The sequence below is a fragment of the Monodon monoceros genome, unplaced genomic scaffold (assembly GCF_005190385.1).
Source record: "Monodon monoceros isolate NGI ecotype Baffin Bay Population unplaced genomic scaffold, NGI_Narwhal_1 Super_Scaffold_21, whole genome shotgun sequence".
Classification (NCBI taxonomy): domain Eukaryota; kingdom Metazoa; phylum Chordata; class Mammalia; order Artiodactyla; family Monodontidae; genus Monodon; species Monodon monoceros.
This window is the reverse complement of record NW_021703778.1, coordinates 99,281,324-99,299,141: the sequence shown is the minus strand read 5'-3', so window position 1 is coordinate 99,299,141 and position 17,818 is coordinate 99,281,324. Positions and strand designations below refer to the sequence as shown.

General features: G+C 37.4%; 1 protein-coding gene across 13 annotated transcripts in view; it reads left to right on the top strand.

The window, feature by feature from the left end:
* The window catches only part of HNRNPC (heterogeneous nuclear ribonucleoprotein C (C1/C2)), a 47,405-nt gene that overhangs the window by 20,212 nt on the left and 9,375 nt on the right, over positions 1-17,818 (top strand). For 8 of the 13 annotated variants that reach the window (XM_029236687.1, XM_029236680.1, XM_029236681.1 and 5 more), the window contains 3 exons: positions 5,668-5,945; positions 8,915-9,029; positions 9,621-9,668. In XM_029236687.1, the coding sequence (XP_029092520.1) occupies positions 5,705-5,945; positions 8,915-9,029; positions 9,621-9,668 (404 nt within the window). In that variant the 5' untranslated portion in view covers positions 5,668-5,704. The remainder of the gene's footprint in view (positions 1-5,667; positions 5,946-8,914; positions 9,030-9,620; positions 9,669-17,818) is intronic. The other 5 variants (XM_029236689.1, XM_029236688.1, XM_029236692.1 and 2 more) reach the window with 1 other exon arrangement.

Sequence of the window (17,818 nt, the reverse complement as noted above, 5' to 3'; positions counted from 1 at the left end):
GCAAATTCCAGGACCTTCATAACCTACATTTCTGGACCATTTGAAACTTAACATCTCATGATTGTCAGCACAATCTGCCTTTCCCACCTTGTCATATTTCTTCCCAGCAGAATTTACTTGCTCTTTAATGTGAACTTAAGAGAAATGGAGTAATTGTTATAAACATTTCCCAAATTTTAAACTGGATTGACAATCCAGGCTAGGTTTGCCTCTTAAGAGGGCAGAGAGCACAGTAGCTCAGGTTCAGAATGAACAGTTGGAAATAGAATCGACAGGTTTGCTTGCATTCCAATTAGATGTAAGATTTTGTGTTTTCTGTTTTAGGATATGACTGGGATGGTAGAAGTGGGAATAGAAATACATTTCTATAATTCTTGTCCTTCACGCTGCCACTAAAATCTCTTGTTGCTTTTATTGCTTCAACATGAAACATGGTCAAATGGACACATAGATCCTTTGGTGTAATAAAGCAATAAAAGTAACTCAACATTCCTGGTTTTGACTTTTACTCACCAGTCTTAGTGATCCTTTGATGATAAAAATTGTGGAAGTAAGAACCTGGGATGACAACAAAAATATTATGCAAACACACATATGCGCATGCATCCATGAGCTAGAGGTTTGAGTACTGCCACCCAATAGCCTCTAGGAAAATACTCAATCTTTTTCTGTTGTCTGTGCAATGGTGGAATTCTGCTTTTCTGGTAACCAGATCCACTTGATCTCTGCTACTGAATTAAATAGGACGCAGAGTATCCAGGTGACCATAATCATTCCAAAAATCTTTCCCCCTTTGGTTTTACTCTTTGAAACCAATTTTAGGAAAGAAACTGATTCTGTATATTTTTTATTCTATGTACTTTTATTTACTTAGCTCTTCTGTAGTATTCAGTATTGAGTTTTTAAAAGAATGAATTTATCTTAATGATTTTGCTGAGAAAACTTACAGGGTGTGACCAGAGTACTCAGAAATTGCTGAGTGTTTATGATGTGCAGAAACATCTGATTTTCAAAAAGTGGAAGAAGTTGTGATTTATAAACTGGATCCATGAACTAGACATTATTCTTCACGGAGACAGTAGAATAGGTTGTTAAAGTTAAAACTAATTCATGTGAATTAATGTTACTTCATTATGTAACAGTGTTGTTAAGACTGTTAGTGTACATTAGTACATTGGATGTTCTCAAAACATTTGAAAGTTTTTAAAAAATAAATGTTTAAAGAACGTGGATTGTTGTTACTAATGTGACGGGCCCTTTTTTATTTCTCTCAAATGCATTTCCTGATTAGGAGTTAGGTGCTTGACTTTTAAAATGTTTTCCTAAAAAGAAAACAAAAAACTTACATGTTCATTGTAGAAAATTTGGGTAATATAAAAGACTATGCAGGTGATAACAGTTGATTAACCACAAGAGTACCCATGGAACAATATTTTTAAATATTTCTGCCCTATGTTTCCTAAGCACACAATTATTATGTGGGTAGGTATATATGCCTCCTGTTAAGTATTGTACAATTATATATACTGCTTTCTAACTTAAACATTTTATTGTAATTTTTCGTGTCATTTAAAGTAATCTGTGAATTTTCTAAAGACTGCAATTGCTGGTAATTAGAATACTGAGTTTAAAATCTTTTACAAAAATGTATGTAGAATGTTGGCTTGGCCAAAAAGTTCATTCAGGTTTTTCCATACCATCTTATGAAAAACCGAACGAACTTTTTGGCCAACCCAGTGCAACCTAATGCTACAGCTCTGTATAAAGTAAAAAGCAAAAACTGATCCCTTTCTCTGCAACTTGCTTTCACACTTAAAATCTGATATAGTTCTTTAAGACTATACCCTCTGGGTCTGAGTTTTAACCCAGTCAGAACAGTTTTCTCCCATTTCTTCCTTCACTGATACTATCTTTAAAAAGCTAGGAGGAATTGACCTGTCTTATGAGGGTGACTCCAAAGTGTAAACTTCGGTGACCCATGAGGCAGCTTCAGATACACTATTCCATTTCTGTTAAGTCTTTAAAAAGAAAAAAAAGCTTAATGAGTTTCTATAAAGCAAAAACCCTGCAGTTTCTACTCAAGTTGAGAAAAATACAACTTTGCCAGCAAGGTTTACACTTTGGAATGATTCTGTGACAGTCCAGAAGTAAATGGAATAAAATATTTAAGGAAATAAAATGTTATTCAATTATTTTTATACCCAGTGAAACTGACAAATATAAAGGACACAGGCAAACTGTTACTAAGATGCAAGAACTGATAAACTATTTTCCAAGTTCTTTCTAAGTAATATATTAGAATCTTGAGGGACCATAATCCCTAGAGAGATCTGGTAGAATTTTTGCATTACTGACCACAAAAAGATAATGCCACCTATATATAATCTTACAGAAGTGTTACACATGAGTCTGATCAATCAAGCCTTTGGTCCCAGCCTCCAATTTCTGAAAATACAAAGGACAGAAGTATATGTGGAATTATACTGAGGGTATGAAATTCTGGAAAAAACTGCAGGACAAATGCCCAGGATTCTTCAACAGATAAATTTTAAGTTAAAGGGGGACTTATAAAAAGAGCCTTAAAATACACATCACGGCTTCCCTGGTGGTGGCGCAGTGGTTGAGAGTCCGCCTGCCGATGCAGGGGACACGGGTTCGTGCCCTGGTCTGGGAAGATTCCACATGCCGCGGAGCGGCTGGGCCCGTGAGCCATGGCCGCCGAGCCTGAGCGTCCGGAGCCTGTGCTCCGCAACGGGAGAGGCCACAACAGTGAGAGGCCCACGTACCACACACACAAAAAAAACCACGTCAAATTTGTTTTAATGGGTAAGACTATACTATGCAGGGATATACATTTAGGTAATAGAACTATTTTAAAAGGAGGAAAGTGATTCTACTGTAAGGAGTTTTAGGGAGACGAAAGGGATTGAGAAAGGAATGGTGCATATGGGGTTTCTGAGTTGGTATTGAGATTTTATAGAGACTTGAGCTGCTCTAGCACCTTCAGACCGTTAAGCTGCAGTACCTTGTACTCACCCACTATTGGAGCAGGCAAAATTCTCCCTGTTGGAACTGCTTTTCCTGACATTGGTTCCCTTTTCCTTTCCAATAAATACTACCTGGGTGTTTTGGTATTCTTCAATTTCTGGGTCTTTTAGGCTTGCCGTTGCTTCTCTTTGCTTCTCCCACAGTGATAGATACCGTGTGTGTTAGCTGTTGGCTTGCCCTTAGCAGCGTGCATTTTGGAGTTTTGGTTGGGATGGATGCTTTGACACAAAGTTCTGTTGTAAATGCTGTCCATGCTTTACCCATGGTTGTTACTCTCTTTAAAACCCAGGGAGGGGGCTTCCCTGGTGGCACAGTGGTTAAGAATCCGCCTGCCAATGCAGGGGACACAGGTTCAAGCCCTGGTCTGGGAAGATCCCACATGCCGCGGAGCAGCTAAGCCCATGCGCCACAACTACTGAGGCTGCGCTCTAGAGCCCACGTGCTGTAACTCCCGAAGCCCGTGTGCCTAGAGCCCATGCTCCGCAACAAGAGAAGCCACTGCAGTGAGAAGCCCACACACCACAACGAAGAGTAGCCCCTGCTTGCCGCAGCTACAGGAAGCCGTGCGCAGCAGTGAAGACCCAACGGAGCGAAGTATAAATAAATTTTTTTTTAAAAAGGGAGATTTTACCTGTAATTGCTATTGGTATATTTATTGTTTGTGAAAAACATTTGCTGAAAACTGGCTTAAGTCCCCACTTAATAGCAAACCTTAAGAGCCAAGCAGAAGTATTTGAAACCAGTTAGGCCTTTTAGTAGGTTTCTGTTTTGATTCCTCTTGGTGTTCTAAGACTTTCTGGTGCTCCCACTTAAGTTGAAAGGCTGTTGGTGATTCTCACTAGCCACTGTGAGGTAAATTTTTACTGCTTAGTCAAAAAATAAACTTTATAAAGGTGTAATTTAGAAGGCAAAGTAAAGACAGGCTGTTTCTTGAATTTCAGAAAGGATAGGAGCTTTACAGCTTTAAAATCAGTATGCTTATGAAATAACTAGGTATTTTAAGGGTCAGAATGGTGGTGGTCATGTATAAATGTTATACTGTCTTTTTTTTTACATGTATGTATATATAAAACATTTTTACATAATCCACGAAAACTAGTTTGTTACGATTATCTTGAGGATTGGAAAGTTAAGAGATACTAGACACTGGTATCTTTTGTTTAATTTGTTGTCAGTACCTTTCAAAGGGATGAATGGGAAATAATCTTAAGAATGTTACTCTAAATCTAAGGCGGGTCCATCTTAAACTCTTTAACTTTGGTGTGGGAAGGAGCAGTAGACTGATACAAAAGCTAAAGAATGTCAAAACATCTGCACTTTAAAATGATATCATGAGTCTCCATGTAATTACAGGATTGTGCCTCTGTAACATACATAAAGATCATTTTTGTTTTGAAACGGTCTGAGGAAAGTTGTACCCTCTTCCTTGGTTCTCCTGGTTCTTTTTTTTTTTTAATTTATTTAATTTATTTAATTTTGGCTGCGTTGGGTCTTTGTTGCTGCGCGTGGGCTTTCCCTAGTTGTGGCGAGCTGGGGGGGGGGCTACTCTTCGTTGTGGTGCGCGGGCTTCTCATTGCGGTGGTTGCTCTTGCTATGGAGCATGGACTCTAGGCGCACGGGCTTCAGTAGTCGCAGCACGCAGGCTCAGTAGTTGTGGCTCGCAGGCTCAGTAGTTGTGGCGCATGGGCTTAGTTGCTCCATGGCATGTGGGATCTTCCCGGACCAGGGATCGAACCCATGTCCGCTGCATTGGTAGGCGGATTCTCAACCACTGCGCCATCAGGGAAGCCCGTCTCCTGGTTCTTTTTTGATTCACGCAGTGTTCTACCTGGTAGTTTTATCATCATCACCATCCAGCATTATTAAATGTTCCAGCTATATTTTGTATTATATTTTCACATAAAAACTAAAGAATCATTACATTTTGTAAAAAAGATGGTATTGATAATCTATGGCATACTATAAATCAGTTGAAGTACCTGGAAATAGATTATTTCCAGAGTGAATGAATTGGTTCTGTATATTGCTTTTGTATAATAAAGTTAATTACACTTGAAGAGTAGTGTGTTAGGTCCACATTCATCTAGCTGCAGAAGAGTTTGCGGGCAGAATTTGGAGTTCTGTGTATCCGCGGGAATGAGTGAGACTCATTTTAGTAAAAGCAGTGTGCAAGAAGGTGGAGTTATTGATGATAGATGGCAAGAAATAGGTTAGCACGACTGGGAAGGTGAAAAACAAGAAGTCAGTGGTAGAGAGCTTAGGGGGTTCTAATTTGCTTGAGGACTTTAAAACAGGGAGGTCACTTGGAATTAATAATGCCCAAGAAGATTGTGTTGGCAATAATCTGTGAAGAGGATCCCCCCCCCCGCCATAAGGGATAATCTAGCAGGAATATACTACAGAAGAGGAGATTGAATTTCTATAAGGATTTATTCAGGGGGCTCTAGTCTCTGAATAGTAATATACTTGCTGCTATGAGATCCTTTTCAGTTGACTGAAAGTGGTTCAAAATAAGGTAGTAGGTAGTCACAGTGGTTCAAAATAAGAGTAGAACAGGTTTTTATCAAGGACTGTTTTGTTTTTAACATCTTTTCACCTGAATGCCTTTTTTTCTCTCAGTTTTTCAGCTTTGTGAAGCACCTTACCATCAAAGACAATGGCCAGCAATGTTACCAACAAGACGGATCCTCGCTCCATGAACTCCCGTGTATTCATTGGGAATCTCAATACTCTTGTGGTCAAGAAATCTGATGTGGAGGCAATCTTCTCGAAATATGGCAAAATCGTGGGTTGCTCTGTTCATAAGGGTTTTGCCTTCGTTCAGTATGTTAATGAGAGAAATGCCCGGGCTGCTGTGGCAGGAGAGGATGGCAGAATGATTGCTGGCCAGGTTTTAGGTAAGGTCTGGGTTGAATTAATTTTTCATTGATTATATTGATTATATCATTGATTATATAATTCAGATCTGAGAGTTTTTCTGTTCATGTCTTCTCTTTGTTTCCCTCTGCATAAACTTAACAGTCTGAGGTGTTCTGGATGTTATGACTGACATTAGCCTAATAAAAATGTTGGGTTTATAGGTTTCATAGGCTAAAGAGGATTTTACTTATTAGGCCGTTTTGTGTTAGTAGAGACTGGATAACTCTTAGTTGGCAGTCTTGAGTAAGGTAGGGGAGATAGGAGTGATATTTCATAAGGTACTATTGCTGCTTAAAATGGCTGTGTCTTACTGCACAGTCGACTGGGTGAAGACAGTATAGCTTAGTCATGTATTCTAGAGTTAGATTGCTGGGCTGTATGTTGGGGCCTCACAACTATGTGTTGGGCAGTCTACCTAGTTTGGCTGAGCCTTAATTTTTCTCGTTTGTTAAAATGAAGGTAATAGGACCTCAGTTTATTATCTGTTCTTACCTGAGTAATAATACTTCGGGATTGTCAAGAGAAATTAGATAAATTGAGAGGATTAATTGAGATGTTTCAAGAGAAGCTTCTAGTTCAGTATGTTACACTCAATAAAAGGTTGTTTTAGATATTGGTTCTCCCAGTAGGGTTCTCTGTGGTCTAGCATGTTCAAATTTTGAGAAATGAGATCTGAGCTCTGTTGATAAACAGTTTATATTCTAAACTTTAGATCGCATTACATATGTTCAGTCCATTGCAAATCATTCTTTAGAGCTCAGGATATTTCGTCTTTGGCCAGTGGATCGATAACCTTCAAGTTGGTTCCTGTGTCCTTGAGACCTTACTCTTCTAATATTGCATTGCTTCCTTGCTTTCTGGTACCACAAGATATTCCAGGTCATCTGTGTATTTCTTGATCTATCCTGGAGTTTGTCCCTTTTTCATAAGACTGTTGGCTCCTTTTAATGGGAGTTATTTAGAAACCTGTTATACCAGGAGTGTTTATCGTTACTGAATTTCAGTTGCATCTTGGGCAGAATAGGGGACACATTACTTTTTTAAGAAAACAAAATGTATGCTTTTACGTGCGCTTTGTACCGCAGTTTCAAACAATCATCGGTGTTTTTACCAAAGTTAAGATTACTAGATGTTATTTTAGATTTGAGGTTCATTTTATTACTATATATTCTATTTTGGATATTGACTTAGTACAGTTTTCCTTTGATTGAACAACATGTGTTTGCACTGCGCAGATCCACTTATACGTGGAATTTTTTTTTTAATAAATATGTATTACAGTATTACAGGAACGTTGGTTGAACCCCCCAATGCGGAACCATGGATAAGGAGGGCCAACTGTTAAGTTATATGCAGATTTTCAACTGTGCAGAGGGTCAGGGCCCCAACCCCTATGTTGTTCAAGAGTCAACTATACTGTAGTTTAGAATCACATGAAATAATTATTCTATAAGGTTGTATAATCAACTGATACATAATTTAGTTCTGTTTCATTTTATTACATTTTTAAATTGATTTAAAAATTCTATATTTAGTTTTGTAAAATCTTAAGATTCCAAAGTCAAAAAAACTGTAAAAAGCAAGGTTGTTAATAAACATTACATATTAAAAATTAGAAATGTTTAGTGAGCCAAGAACTCTGAAGATTATTCATAAATGTAATGGTGTTTAGCAAATAGACAGTGTACTTAAATGTCTGTTTTTCAATTAGTCATTTAAACTGAGTTTTGGAGAGCTGGCTAGCTTTTGGCTAATTGTTTTTTGACAAATGGTCTCTTTTAAAATACGAGGGAGAACATGAACTCTTTCATAGGTAGTGGGTGGCATGGCAAGCAGCTGGGTACTCTGGCATAGGTATTTTAAAAATTATGCTGTATATGGAAACTAGGATTTTTTTTTTTTGCGTCTTTCCCTTTTCTTGGACTGTGTGTATGCATGCATGTAAAGGTTGTTTACTTAAGCATCTCGCTGTTTGCACGGTATTTCTCTATTTTTTTTAGTAGTTTCTCCAAATAGAGTTTCGTTTGTTTTTTCTTTATAAATTTATTTATTTATTTATAGTTTTGGCTGCGTTGGGTCTTTGTGGCTGTGCACGGGCTTTTCTCTAGTTGCGGCAAGCAGGGGCTACTCCTTATCGTGGAGCGTGGGCTTCTCATTGGGTGGCTTCTCTTGTTGCAGAGCACGGGCTCTAGGCGCGCAGGCTTCAGTAGTTGTGGCGTGCGGGCTTTAGAGCGCAGGCTCAGTAGTTGTGGCGCACGGGCTTAGTTGCTCCGCGGCATGTAGGATCTTCCCGGACCAGGGCTTCAACCCGTCTGTGTCGCCTGCATTGGCAGGCGGATTCTTAACCACTGTTCTACCAGAGCAGCCTTGCACAGTATTTCTTAAGTATTTTATATGCAACTTTTCAGGTTATCCTGTTTGTAAGGAGAATTAAAAATTCCCCTTTGGGGATAATTTTGAGGGTGCCATACTTCAACCATATTAATTCATGAATTGCTATATATTTATATCTCTGAGGTCATTTACTCATTCCTAATATTTGTGCTTATTTTAAATACACAGAATCATTTCTGGAAAGGCAACTGTTGGTCACTGATACTTTTCTTCTTTGATAGTAACTGAGTGAGCACTCTCTGAATGGTGAGAGTTTCTCATTGAAGTGTGCGAGGTGAGGGTAGAAGGTACCAGAGACAAACTTAATGTGTTTTGCATAATGAATGCTTTGTTGGTACAGAACAGAGGACAAAGAAATGGAAGATTAAGTCCAAACCTTGTAAAAAATTCTTGAGCCTATTTTATATGACAAGGAATGGTGGGGTACATCTTTTGACCTTTGTTGATATGTATGGCCATGTACACTTTAAAAAGCTGTAGTTTGAGGACCACCCCACCCCACCCTACCCCTCAACGGAGGTGTCATTAAAGCTTTTGTTTTTGTTTTTTTCAGATATTAATCTGGCCGCAGAGCCAAAAGTGAACCGAGGAAAAGCAGGTGTGAAACGATCTGCAGCGGAGATGTACGGGTCAGTACCAGAACACCCTTCTCCGTCCCCTCTACTCAGGTCCGGAACTTTATTATTTATAACTGCATTGTGTCCATCAGTGGGCATCTTCTCTATCTGTTTTCTGGATGTGGGGAGGGTTAACTGTAGTATGTTTTATATGTGCGAAAGTAATGCTTTATTAATTTTGTGTTAATATACCTCCTTTTACCCCATTTCCCAGAGAATTATTAGAATTCCCTGAGGTTTTTACTATTAAAGAGTAGTTTGGTATTTAAAGCATAAATTACAGTCCTTCAAGAGGAGTTATTTAGCTTCTAAGAAGCTGGGGAGGGAGAGAGGGAAGGAGGATGACATAAAAATGTTTAATTTACTATTGTATTTTTCCATGTTCTTATTTTAGCTGTTAATGTTGTGTGTTGACATTTTAGCAATCTTACACCTAAATTTGCAGTTTGGCCACTGAATGGCCAGTGACCTAAGGTGATTGGAATTTAGAGATCTGTTGTGTAATGATTGGATGTTAGTTCATGCTTATCTATTGATCTATTTGTTGGGTTGGTTTAGCGTGGGTTTTTTTTTTTTCCCATCGGCTGTTGTGAATTTACATCAACAGTTCCAAATTAATCCTCTTTGGTATTTATTTTTCAGCTCCTCTTTTGACTTGGACTATGACTTTCAACGGGATTATTATGACAGGTATGTTTAAAATGTTTTGTCTATTCCAGAAAGAAGCTGTCTAGTGAGAACCATTTTATTTTTCTATTGCGTAGTAATGTTCCATTTTGTAGTAATGAATAAGACATGTTTTCAAATAAAACCCCCTCTTTCTGCCAGAACATAATGAAAAAATACCTTCCCCAAAATTGTCAGAGGTAGACTAGCTAAGGTGACGTTTCTGTTGATTTCAAAGAATCAGTTTATATATATTGTCAGAGAAAATGTTTTAATTTGTTTGCCACATAAAAGTAAGGACTGACTTGCCTAATGATGAAATGGGACTAAATTAGCAGTATCATGTTCTCTTCATTATTTCCCTATTGCATACTGGCCCCTTGGTTTTGCATTGTAAGGGATTGCAGCAAAACTGTAAAAAATGATTCCTAACCTTAAAAATCCAATAGTCTCCTTTGGGCAAACCAACCAATATGAAATAGGATGCAATAAGCATATATAATGAATTAACAATATAGATTGCTTTAGGAGTTAATGTTGAAGTGTTTGTATTGTAGATTGGGGGTGATGATACAGTTCTAAAAGGCAGGGAGGTTGGAATAATGATTATGATTTCTTGTGCCTACAGAATAGCATTCGTATTTGAAAAAGCCATGAGAAAATTGGTAGATGTGTGGATAGGGATAAGTTATGTATGACTTTGAGTGTATAGAAAATTTTAACAGTGTACACTTCTACCTTCATGAGAATTGTCCTCTGAAGTTTTACTTTTAGTTGTCTTGGTGAGGCAGTGAAACTTTGACCATCCCTTTATCATCCTACTCTAAATAAGTTTGGGAAAAGCTGTTTTGAGGAATTCCAAAATTGAGTAAAAGAGTTAGAGACAGCAGAGAAGAGTGAAATCATTTAGATGTTTGCAGAAATAGCTTCAAATTTCTTACCACTGCTATTTGGTCTTAAAAATTGGTGACATGGGGGCTTTCCTGGTGGCGCAGTGGTTGAGAGTCCGCCTGCCGATGCAGGGGACACGGGTTTGCCCCGGTCCGGGAAGATCCCACATGCCGTGGAGCGGCTGGGCCCGTGAGCCATGGCCGCTGAGCCTGCGCGTCCGGAGCCTGTGCTCCGCAACGGGAGAGGCCACAGCAGTGAGAGGACCGCGTACCGCAAAAAAAAAAAAAAAAAGGTGACAACACCACTGTTGGCCTCACTTTTCAGTTTTTCAAGAGGCAAGAGAGACCTTTAGTTATTCTCTGTATTGCTTGATATTATGGAGTGTCAGTGAAAAGGAATGTCTTTGACCTTCCATTCTAATCTCAGCCAGTAGAAAAAGAATTCTGATGAGTGATGGAGTAACCAAATAGTAGCTGGAAAAGAGCTCACTTAAATATATACTGAGGTCTGTTGGGGAAACGAACATTTTAAGAATGGAAAAACTTCTCAGGAAAATGGTATAGTTTTCTCTCAGAAGTCATCCTGAAGATACTTTATTCACAAGATTAAGATACAGTTAGTAACATCCTGAATCAGCTGTTAGATTCTTAAGAAGATGGGAAATTGGCTGTGAGATGTGCTGAAAGCTCTGCTTCCTGTTATGTAAATGGAGGTTAAATCTGTCTACTTAGTCACTTTAGTTCTTAGTCATACCCTGAAGAACATGAAATTCACATGAATATTTCAAGACATAAATTTGACATTTCTACTACCTATTGTTATGTTAGGGAGGCAGCTGATACAGAGCAGAGAAAAGAATAATTGAGGAATCCAAAGACTTAATCACTTAGTGGAAAAGGTTATGACCAGAGTCATATATGTCATCTCAGTTTTCTTATTCCTAAAATGGAGATAATAATGCCTACTAATAGAGTTGTTATGAAGACTAAAGGCAACGTGGAAGATAGATTGCATTATAAAATAACCCTCAAATATTATTATGCTTTTAATCAGTCAAGAATTCCCAATCTTTTTAGAGCATGAATATTCCTGTGATATCAAAATGAAGGGAATCATGAACACCCCACCATTCCTCTCCACAAAAACTAACATCTCTAGCATAATTAGAGTTCTTTATGTGGCAGAAGTCTTCATAGTGAAATGAAGACTGATTGGTGTTTGTTTTCTAGACATGCTGTTTAGTAGTTACTTCAACTTTTTTGTTTACTCTGTGTTATGGAACTTTTTAATTCAAATATACATATATAAGAAAGTAGTATATCAGTAAAAGATAAAGACTGCTTTTATAAACATAACGACAATACCATTTATAATTAAAATAGTTAAAATAATCTCATCAGTGTTCCACAGACTGGAAATTTTTTTAGACCACAGATTTTGCAGGTTGTATTTTGTGTTGTTTAGCATGTTCCTCTGCCACCTGTATTCCCTGTGAACTAGTGGGGTAGATTTGGAGGCTAGTTGAGATTCAAGTGCTATTTTCTTCTTTTCTTTTCTCTTTTTTGACATGGGAGAGGTGGGAGAGGAGACCAGAATATTTCATGAAGGTATTATGCACTTTAATCATCATTAGCCTGACTTTTGTTAGAAACTTTAAGAATGAAGGCATTGGGTGTTTCTTAAGGAGATACATATATTTTAGATATCAGGGAGTAAGTGATAAATGATGTTTTGTTAGGAGAATTAGAGTGATTTGTATTTTTGCGTGGGTATTGGTGATCAAGTCCTAAAGGTTATAAATACTCTACCTTTAAAACTGGAGGATAGGGCTTCCCTGGTGGCGCAGTGGTTGAGAGTCCGCCTGCCGATGCAGGGGACACGGGTTCGTGCCCCTGTCTGGGAAGATCCCACATGCTGCGGAGCGGCTGGGCCCGTGAGCCATGGCCACTGAGCCTGCGCATCCGGAGCCTGTGCTCTGCAACGGGAGGGGCCACGGCAGTGAGAGGCCTGTGTACCGCAAAAAAAACTGGAGGATAATCAAATATTAAAATTTAACTGAGTCACTTATATTTTAGTATGCTGTCTTCTGAGGAGACAGCAGATTGGATTCTGTACTCTTAACGCAAATTACCTTTTTCATAAATTATGTAAATTAGGCCTGTCTTTTTATTTGTTCTTAAGGCCATTCCTGATGGAATAGATGTTGGAAGTTCTTAAATGAGTTTAACATAAATTGTGCCAACATGCGTGAAACTACCACTTTAGATAGAGTTGTTAATGTCACTCAGATACATTGTCAGCTCTTTCAAATATGCTATAAACTGTCATGCATAGTTTATAATTACTCAAAGATTTAACATTTTTTTTCTGGTAGGAATACAAGGCTAAAAGTTGGGTGAATATTCATGGGGGTCTGTGTATAAAACTAGGAGAGTTGCATCAGTTACCCTTGAGTACAAAACATATTGTTCATTGATGTTGAAAGTCTGATAAGTCCTGTAAGCTGACAAAGATCCAGTTCGACTTGTGTCCTGTTGAATCTTGTTGCTTCTAGGGAAATTGTTGCTGGAATAGTTCCTGTTAGAGGACTTCTTGTGTGAAGCAGTTCCTTTGAGTGTTTTTTCTTTCAAATGCTTAAATTAATTTCTCTTTATTTATTTTAATTCTCTTTCCACATTGATATTTAGTCATTTATTTTTGAAATTACTGATCATTAGAAGGCACATTGTGCTATTGTACCGAAAGTGTTGTAATAAAAATAATTGGCACATTGTTGGAGATATCTAACAGGCATTAAAGCTGTAGTTTTTGGTATAGCACAGGGAACTCTACTTGATACTCTGTAATGATCTATATGGGAAAAGAGTCTAAAAAAGAATGGAGATATATATATGTATAACTGATACACTTTGCTGTACAGCAGAAAGTAACACAACATTGTAAATCAACGCTTTTCCAATAAAAAAAATTTTTTAAAGCTATAGTTTTTGAGGAATCCTATCTTTCACGCAAGAGGATTGGAATGTACTAAAAGTAGATCTGAAAGTTCTTCGGTAGGCTAACACGTATGAAATTGTCACAGCTAACCTGGCAATATTCTTATCAAGCTTGATTTATAAGTGTTTCTGATTTCTGCCACAAATATTTACAGTGTTTTCTTAAGTGTAAAAACATATCCATTTTTAGGAAAAGCTTTCAGATGTACTTTCTGTAATCAGTTGTAGTCCCGCTTTTCTTTCCCTTATAAGATCACCCAGGGAAAATGTTTTGGAATTAGAGTGGTGATAGCAGAAATTTGTGAGAATACTAACAGTCACTGAGTTGTACATATTCAAAGGGTTTATTTTGTGGTTTGGTATGCGAATTGTGTCTCAATTTGAATAAAAGAAATATCAGTTATGGACAGTGGAGTAATTCTTTCTCAGTCATTCTTCTATAAAGAACTTGGGAGCACTTAGTCAGATTTGATAATAGGCTATAGTATGATAGCTGAGATATGTTAAACACCTGGTAAGCAAAAGATCTGGTTCAAAAGGACCCTGGTTTTAGTTCAGTGGTCTTTGAGGACTTTATAATACATAACTTATCATAAGTTGCATATGGATAATAATGTCAACAATGTATAAGTGACTGAACTGTGAAGTTGTTCCACTAGAGATTTTTCAGAGTGCTGTTATTACTCCACATACAAATATATTAAGTAAATATTGCTAGTACACCATGAATAGAGGAATGAAGTAAATCTACAGGCAGATCAAATATGGTACATGTATGATATGTACTATATTATACAGTGAAGAAAGTGCTATGAAATTAATAGGGGCTGCTGTGTGTCCTGCTTTGTACAGGATTGTCTCATAGAAAGATGAATTGTGTTGCCCTTTGGGGAGCTATAAGCTCCCCTGTTAAAATTTAAAGAGCTCCAGGTAGTTTCACAAAGGGCAGTATTTGAACCTGCCTTTGGTATTAAGCAGGAGGTTTTTTAGGCGGATAGGGTGAGGGTACATCTTTATTAGGATACACAGTTATGAATATCCTTAGCATATTTGGGGAAGCAGCCAGCTGTGATTGGAAAGAATGTTGGTTGTCAAGGGCAGTTGTATGGCATATTTAGTTGTGTCATATTAGCAGTGATGTCTTATAAACAACTCCATGACTAGAAAAGAGAAACTGGAGGAGGAAAAGATGTGTAGTTACCATTGTAAATGTTGGAATGGGGAGAAATTTCTGAGGTAGACTGCTTTTGGCATGATTTATTGGGTCAAAGTTATGAGAGCAGGTGCTTTGTAGGGAGAAAATAGTCAAGTAAAGCTGAGATTTTTATCTTTTATGACTAGAATTACGCCATCAAAGGCATAACCTTTTTGCTAAGTGACAGGTGTTTGGAAGCTTTGAGTTAGTCGTTAGAATTTTGGGAAATAAGCAATTTTGTTGATACTTACCCTACAGATCTTTTCCACTAAGGTATGCTGGTGGTAGAGAGTGGAGAAAGGAAGTTGAGGTGGGGGAATCTCCATTGAAATGCAAGACAGGTAAAAGAGACTGACCATCATCATATTCCTTAAACTAATATTTGAGCCCTTATTTTGTTCTAGGCATAGTGTTTTAGGTTTTGAATTAAGAAGTCAAAAAATACAGTACATGGATTGGAGGCACCACCACCCATCTTACTGGTGTTAGAGGAGCTGTCTTCTTGGCTCCCTCCTTTTCTTCCAATTTTCTGATATTCCTGAGCAACACTGGACCCAAGAGATGGGCTTTGTATGTGTGTATGAAGGAAGAGTACATGAAATATTTAGGTTTTGGAGAACTGAGTGCGACCATCTGCTTGGAAAGGGCATGTGATTCAGAGAGCAAGAGGGTTCTTGGCTACTTGGAAAAGCTAAGAGATGCCTCTTTAGGTGACAGTTTAGATGTCATTTTAGGCATAGGGTGAAATTTTTCATTTGCTTAGAGCCCTTTTGTTGGTTCTTTCTTACGGGAACCTGATCATGTTGCAGTTGGCAGAAAGATTTTAGATGCGTGCATATATTAGTATGACTATACTTTGAACATAAATATGATATTATTGGACTTAAATTTGTGTCCTGGACTCTTGTTGAGTAAGTGGGAGATATTTATTTGAAGGGGAAGCATTTGAGTCTAGATCAAAGAATCTGCTTTGGCTCTGAATTAAGTGGTGTTTTGGGTACATTATTACCTAATGGAAAGGTAACCTCTGCTGTTTTAGGAATCTACTTCAGGACATTCTCCATCCGGGTATACTTTGTCAAGCTCCTTGATGTTAATTTTCTCTTTTTTTAAAACCTAGCTTTGTTGAGATGTAATTCATTTTACAGTATACAGTTCAATTTATATATTCAGAGTTGTGCAGTCATGACCATTATCTAATATTAGAACATTTTATCACCGCAAAAATAAACAACTTACTAGCAGTTGTTCCCTATTCTTCCTCTATCCCGAGGCCTAGCATCCGCTTTCTATCTATAAATTTGCCTATTGCGGACATTTCATGTCAGTGGAATCATATGAGATGTCTTTTGTGACCAGTTTCTTCCGTGAATTTTTCACAGTTCATCCATGTTACACCCTGTATTAGTACTTCATTCCTTTTTATTGTTGAATTATATTCCATTGCTTGGATAATACCACATTCTGTTTATCACTTCATCAGTTGGTAAACTTTTGAGATGTTTCCACATTTTGAATAATGCTGCTCTGAACATTGGTATACACATTTTTGCATGGGCATATGTTTTCATTTCTCTTGGGTGTGTACCGAGGAGTAGAATTGCTGGGTCTTAATGATAATTCTGTTTAACTTTTGGAGGGACTGCCATACTGTCTTCCAAAGCATCTGTACCATTTTACCTTCCTATCAGCCATATTATGAGGGTTTTAATTTCTCCACATCCTTGCCAACATTTGTTTTATTATGTATCTTTGTTGTTTATTCTAGTGTGAGGATTATCCTATTGTGATTTTGATTTGTATTTTCTTAAAAGCTGATGTTGGGTTTTCATGTGCTAATTGCCTGTTGTTCATCTTTGGAGAAATGTGTTCAGATCCTTTGCCCAGTTTTATATTGGGTAAAGCTTTTTCATATATTCTGGATATAAGTCTCTGGATACAGTATCTAATATCATTTTTGAGGTTTATTATTAATCTTTTTAGCTTTTTTTAATAGTTTCACCATTTTGTTTTGTGGTCATAGATGTGTAACTATCAATTTATACTAAGGACATTTAGCTAGTTTGTTATGTTTTTGTTATAGACTTAAAGTTATAGAATTCTAGGCTCTCTTTGGAAATTATATATAGGTATAGGTAGATGTCTGGAAGGAACAAGCCAGAACAGCGCTGTCCAATAGAACTTTGTGTGATGATTCTATATGTGCACTATTGTTGTGGTAGACAGCCACATATGGGAAATGTGGCTAACATGACTGCAGAACTGAATTTTAAATTTGTTTTAAATTAGCCACACATGGCCAGTCACTACTCAGCTGGACAGTACACGTCTGGAGTGCTACAAAGTTAGTCCTAACTAGGTATAACAAATTTTGAGTAGTGTTCGATATGAGAAATATAATGAGTGAAGACTGCTCTTACGGAAGTTAGAGAACCCAGACTGTAGTTTTGGAACAAAGCTGTTGGGAATAGTGAAAGAATATCCAGGAAACTAATGTTATTTTTCAAGGAAAGAAAGAGGACATATCCTTTTGATAAACAGGATAAGATTTTACTTTGATACCCTCTTAAACTGTAATCCAAGGAATAAGAAACAGAGTCTACCAAATAGAATTTGACTTGTTTAGGTGGATAAACTTTTTTTCCGGGACCTTTATTACTTTACAGTGATAAATGTGCTATTACTGTGAGATTAGTAGAGTTTAGCAAGGGGAACAGATTAATAAGGTACAAAAAGTATAATAGCAGGAAAAACTCATCTATGGAAAATTGTCTTTGTGATTTCCTTACAGGAAGCATGGCATAATAGGCTCAAATTACATACATTATAGGCACAAGATCTGATTTTTATTTTGTAATAAATAGCTTGAAAAAGGATTCGGTTTTGTGGTAGATTATTATTCAAGTTTTGTCTGATTTTCTTAGGGAAAAACTCTCCCAATAGTCTTTATAAAGCTAGAAAAAAGGCAGACTAATCCTACTGGCTTTCCTTAAATGGGTAGGTTTGGTTTGTTATCTGTTGTTGATGAATTGTGATAAATTCTTTCCTAGAGGCCAGTTTAGGAAAGTCACTTATTTTCTCAACAACTATTT